This window comes from Apium graveolens, chromosome 2, assembly GCF_009905375.1.
Source record: "Apium graveolens cultivar Ventura chromosome 2, ASM990537v1, whole genome shotgun sequence".
Taxonomy (NCBI): Eukaryota; Viridiplantae; Streptophyta; class Magnoliopsida; order Apiales; family Apiaceae; genus Apium; species Apium graveolens.
Window position 1 is genome coordinate 245383031 of NC_133648.1, and position 6034 is coordinate 245389064.

At 33.6% G+C, this 6034-nt stretch overlaps 1 protein-coding gene across 10 annotated transcripts; it reads left to right on the plus strand.

Moving 5' to 3' along the window:
* The first annotated feature begins 239 nt into the window (after nucleotides 1-239).
* Nucleotides 240-4803, plus strand: LOC141708273 (ribulose bisphosphate carboxylase/oxygenase activase, chloroplastic-like). 10 transcript variants are annotated; one of them, XM_074511799.1, is made up of 9 exons: nucleotides 240-470; nucleotides 664-1892; nucleotides 2026-2142; nucleotides 2546-2658; nucleotides 2892-2976; nucleotides 3168-3260; nucleotides 3338-3425; nucleotides 4117-4407; nucleotides 4484-4803. In XM_074511799.1, the coding sequence occupies exons 5-9, from the start codon at nucleotides 2951-2953 to the stop codon at nucleotides 4667-4669; spliced, it is 684 nt and encodes a 227-aa protein (XP_074367900.1). In that variant the 5' UTR covers nucleotides 240-470; nucleotides 664-1892; nucleotides 2026-2142; nucleotides 2546-2658; nucleotides 2892-2950; the 3' UTR covers nucleotides 4670-4803. The 10 variants fall into 10 exon arrangements, 9 of the variants coding, with proteins under 9 accessions (XP_074367900.1, XP_074367899.1, XP_074367902.1 ...); XM_074511798.1 differs by having other exon boundaries at nucleotides 664-735; nucleotides 1724-1892; nucleotides 2546-2976; XM_074511801.1 differs by having other exon boundaries at nucleotides 240-417; nucleotides 664-735; nucleotides 1724-1892; nucleotides 2546-2976.
* Nucleotides 4804-6034: the final 1231 nt, after the last annotated feature.

Below are 6034 nucleotides of genomic sequence, written 5' to 3' on the forward strand. Positions count from 1 at the left end.
AAATTTTTAGTAATTTATTTAAAATATAAAATATAGTATTTTATTCAATTAAACATATTTAGACATACATTTTATATAAATTTAAATCGTATTTTAATTTTTGTAAAATTATAAATTTTGAAAATTAAAAAAAATCTAAAAAAACAATATTTTTAATCAAAAATATTATTTTCCCGCTTGTCAAATTCTTCCCCACTTATTCCTAAAATTTCTCCCCCCTTTGTAAATTTTACGTTTCCCCCCTTTATTTCGATCTATCTTTTAGACACACTAAACAAAAACAATTCTCTCTCTCAACTATTTCTTTCAGCCCTCTCAACAAAACTCTCTCTCTCTCTCTCGGTTAACCTCTACATCTCGACTCCCTGCTCACCTCCACTCTTCCCATCACACCTCCGCTATATTTTTGCTCTGTTGGTAAGAGGATTAGCTCGAATTAGGGTCTTTTGGCTTTTTAGAAACTCGAATTAGTAAGTAAATTTATTATATAACCTTGAATTAAGGTCTTCTCTGCATAATTTTAATTTGGGCTTTTTAAATTGAAATCCTAATTTTTGAAATTAGAGGTCTTTGAAATCGAAACCCTAATTGGAGCACTGTATGGTGTTTTCATTTACTTTGATGTTTTTAAGTTACTAATTTATTTGAATTTGTTCTGTACAGGACCTTTCTTACATACAGTTATGGCCATTGAAGCTTTAAGCAAGGATTTGTTTCCTATATTCAGAGCTGAGGGTCTATAATTATATTGTTTTTTAATTTCTCATATTTGTTTCTTATATTGTTGGATTTTGTTCATAATATTTGAGCATGTTCTATGATTGTATGTTGGATTTTTGAAGTGCATTTGTTTTCTTTTTAAATTTATCTCAGTAGGATGATATTTCCTTGTTGAAGTGCATATGTTTTCTTTTTAAATTTATTTTAACTTTTCTTTCCTAAACTTATATGTGTGTTGTATTTTTTACTAAATATGATACTCCTATTAAGTGAACAGATATGTGTCTACGGCAGACTTTAGTGTTGTGCTCAAAAATTTTACAATGAAGAAATAGGTGTATATCTATATAGGTTCTTTTGAGCTATATGAGTTGTCAAATGATGGCTTGTTGGCAAGGTACCTTATTCGCATTATCTTGACTTTGATGCTGGGCAGTGTTATGCTCCTGCTTAGTAGACATTATAAGTTGTAAATTTTACAGATTAACCGAGTTGATAAAAACATAGTTTACAATAGCTATGAAATCTTTCAGAGTAGCTGAAGACAATGAATGTATAAACATATTCTCAAGTACTTACTAATTGTTTCTATTTGCTAGTACAGGGTTACTAATAGCTATTTTTAGTGCTTTCAGATTTCGTATTGTACTGAGATTCTGAATCATGTGGCTAATATGACATTTTACAAAATCAGATTTGCAGGTTGATTTCATTATCGTTACTAATACATAATTGAACATTTGAACTCACTATGACTAGATAAATTAGTTGGCATCCCTCTAATTGTGTATATGAAAATAAGTTTGACATACATGGCAGGCAAGATAAGACTGAAATTAGGTAGAAGGTCTGATTTTAGGATGAATATATACCTCCACCTAATTGAGTTGAACATGATCTGAACTTGCAATACTCTGATGATGGTCAACTTGACCATCCTAATTTGACGATGACTTTTGTAAATTAATGCTAGTTCTGTTTATACTTTGTTAAAAATGTGCAGATCATCAGTGTTTTAAATGATTCATTCTCATGTTGAATGATGGGAAGGAACTTGTTTTTAGGACTCAAGAAAAGATGAATATCTACGACTAAGTACAGCCACCGACACTGGTTAATTTATCATTGTAAATTAAAATTGCAGAGACCCCTACCAGGTTGACTGGGCAAAGGTAATGTGTTTGCACCGTTTAGATTCTAGTTCTTATTCTGTGATTTTTTTACTGGTGAAATAGTGGACCTTTGCTCTAAACAAACAAAGAGATAGCTGTTATATTGATATTAATCTTGGATAGTTGTTTGTAGTTTTGCACTTTGGTCTCCTTGCAAAGCTACACCAAGGCATTAACTGCAATTCAAAGATCGTTGCTGGTAGAAAAGTCAAGACAGAAGAATCAAGAAAAGATGAATATCTTGACTTAGGTATCTTAAATTCTTTGTTCAGTCTACTGCAAATATCTTGTATGTTACGTAATGAATGTAATATTGTAATATTCAGCCTGGTCACTAGTGCAGACAATAAAAAAAACAATTCTATACATATGTACTAGTTATTGAGTAATCTTTATAATATAGATATGAATGCATGATAATAATATAATACGTTAGATTGATATGACACATTATCGTTCTCCTTCAAGGGATACTCCTCGTTCTTTAGTTATATATTGATGCCATGGTAAGAATGTAACAATATTTTTAGAAACTTTGACCTCTTCCTTAAACAAAGATATGCATGAGTTTAGCTCTATGAATTTAAAACATAATCCCATTGAAACAAACTAGAATTTCATTGATGCGTCAACTTTACTGTCTTCCTCTGCAGCCTCAACTTTAAGTGCAGCTAGGAACACTTGTTTGCGTACGGATCAGGACAAATAAATCCAATAAATGCTGCACAACCCTGTCTAATATATTATGCAGGAGTGGCAGATTGGTGTAAGTGGTTTTGCAAATGCTTGTAGCTATTTGGTTTATTTACAAAATTGACGATGAAGGATGTTTTGGCTGAATGAATTAGTGGTTAGATGTGTTTTCAATTGTTGGAGTTTGATAGTATATTTTTCCAATTTTTAATTTTGGTTATGCATAGAAAGACATCGATTTAATTTAATTTTGGTTATGTATATTTAATTAATTAATATACATCAATTTAATGTAATCACAAATAGATACTTGCAATGGTTTCTACTGTGACGGTTTCTTTCAGAAGAAGTCGTATAAACCAAAGATGTGGACTGAAGTCTGGACCAGCTGGTAAGCTACACATATATAATCTTCATCACATCAACATATTATTTACAGTGAATCTGCATAAAGCATGGATGTGTTTACATTAGATTACTGTTGCCACGCCCCTCAACTAATCATACTCCCACTCCATTAGCTATTAGTCAGAGTCGTAAATTTATAAAAAAATATGTATAACCCGATGTTTATATATATAGGTACAGAGAATGTGGTGGTCCCGTGCCTTATAGACCAGCCGAAGACTTGGCTTTTGCAGTTCTACGGGCGACAGTTTTCAAATTATTAAAAAAGTAACTGCTAGGTTTAATAAATGACCTTATTTGAGTTGAGCTGATCCATTTCTCTTATACGTCAATTTGTACCTTAGTATCATGGAGGAACTAATTTTGGCCGGAAATCTTCGGGTTGGTTCATTGCCACTAACTATGACTATGATGCTCCTTTTGATGAATACGGTATGCATAAAAGATGTGAAACATAGATACATTACTTGTTTCTTATTGTGTTTCAACTTTGTTCATTTACTTCGTAGGAATCTTACAAATGTAAAGTTTTTTGCACATAAAATAGTGTCGATATTATTTATGATGGATCATGTATTAGAATTACCAAACGAACCAAAATATGGAGATCTGAAAATAATGCAGAGTGCCATCAAGCAGTCTGATTATCTGAAGCAGCTTTAGTTTCAGCATATCCTACAGTTTGGTCACTTAGCCAAAACTCCGAGGTACATGTAAATTAGTTGGCTAAAGCAGTTCAAGAATGCATACCCTTTTTCTCCAGACTCCATTAGTACAAGGAAATATTATATTGAGAGAAAAATATAATAAATAAACTAGTATTAGTTTATTTATACATTGTATGTTTTCTAAATAATCCAGACTAGTATATGTGATTTAATAAATAAACTAGTATTAGTTCAATAAATAATCCAGACTCCATTGTCTGTTTTCTAAATTTACTGTTCTCCGTTCGTCTCTCCTATTTTCTGTGTCCTGCAATCTTAAGATTGATGTAGTGTAACTTACTTGGATTAGTTTTTCGTGTACTTTCTGTAGTTATCGAATAGAGATCATGGAGTCGGTAATTTGTATTAAATTATGTGGCTCATTGGGCATGTACAAGGGAAATTATGTGTTGCAGAATAGCTCTAATATTGGAACCTCTGTTCTTCGTTCAACTTTCACTGGAAAAAGCTTGAGAGAAGCGAGATTTAATAATTCTTGCATCAATAATTATTATAGCAATTTCAAGATTGTGGCAGAAGTTGATGAAGAAAAGCAGAGCAGCATGGATAGATGGAAAGGTCTCGCGTTTGATATATCCGATGATCAACAAGACATTACCAGAGGAAAGGGAATGGTGGATTTGCTCTTTCAAGCTCCGATGAATTCTGGTACTCATAATGGAGCTCCTATGATTACTTCAGTGCCGGTATTCTCTAGTAAGAAGTTCTTACATTTTTTCTACTATGTTTTATTGAAACCTTTATCTTACTTCTGATTTGCAGGATTCACCAATTCGTGCACGAGCAGAACAGTTTCTTACATTAAGTGCATTTGATGCCCCACCAATTATAATAGCTCTAGCTGCAATTGTAATAGTATCTTTTTGGCACATCGAAGAACTTGTAATGAATTTAGTAGTTAGTATGATGTTGGGGTTGTTGGATGTATTTTGTGGATGGAACTTGTAATGGGGTTGTTGGATGATGTTTTAGATGGCTAGTAGAAATTGTTGAATGGTTATTAGGATAATTTTTACGGGCTTCTGTAATTATGAATTATTATCTTGCAAAAATTTTAATTAAAGCGTTGCATTTGATATTTAGGTGTTGCATTATAAAGTAATAGTAATGTTTTTACCATATATTGTGGTGTTGTATTAGCTATATAAGCGTTGCTTTTAAATATGTTTTACTCTCCTAAAAGTTGATAAAAACCGTTACATTACATACCAATGACGTGGCATGTGGACCGCTGCTGACGTGGCATGTGGGCTCTATTATTAATGTGGCATTTTTAGTGGGGCTCACTGCTGATGTGGTGCTTGTGTGGGACCTGCTGCTGATGTGGCATCCACGTGTCACATGCTGGCGTGGCCTTCATGTGGGCCCCACACATGGACCCTTACATCCAGCTTATGTCAGAGCCAACGCTTTTTGGTGTTGCATTTGATGTATATAGTGTTGCATTACATCTATTAGGCAATGCTTATTGGTATTGCTGTAGACCCCCAAAAAGCATTGCATTAGGCCTCTAATGCAACGGCCGCATATGTAACGCCCCCTGGTGTTGCATTTTTTGAAATGCAACGCTTTTTTGACATAAGGCAACAACAGAAGAGCATAGCATTTGAGCACTTATGACGTAGTGAATTTTGTGTAACACTAAGCCATAATCCATTAGCTGATTTCTAATCCAAAGCACTTGAGCACAACAACTTCCTGCAGATATGTATTCAGCCTCTGCTGTAGAAGTTGATATAAATTGTTGTTTCTTGCTATACTAGGATACAAGTCTTTGACCAAGAAATTTACAGCTTCCACTAGTACTCTTTCTGTCAACCCTGCATCCAGCAAAATCTGCATCTGTGTAGCCAACAGCTTCAAAACCAGTTACCTTAGGATACCACAATCCCAAGTTTGGAGTCCCCTTCAAATAACTGAAAATCCTCTTTACAGCCATCAAATGCGATTCTTTTGGATTGGCTTGAAATCTTGCTCATAGACATGTCGCAAACATGATGTCTAGTCTACTTGCAGTTAAGTAAAGCAATGATCCAATCATTCCTCTATAGCTTGATATATCTACACTCTTGCCTTTTCTATCTTCACCCAACTTTGTTGCTGTAGACATAGGAGTAGAAGTAGGTGAACAATCAACCATACCAAACTTTTTCAATAAGTCCTTGACATACTTAGTTTGGCTGATGAAGATTCCATCACTTCTTTGACTGACTTGTAGTCCAAGAAAGTAACTTAATTCCCCCATCATACTCATTTCATATACACTTTACATAAACTTAGAAATTTTGGCAAAGCTTTTCATTAGTAGAACCA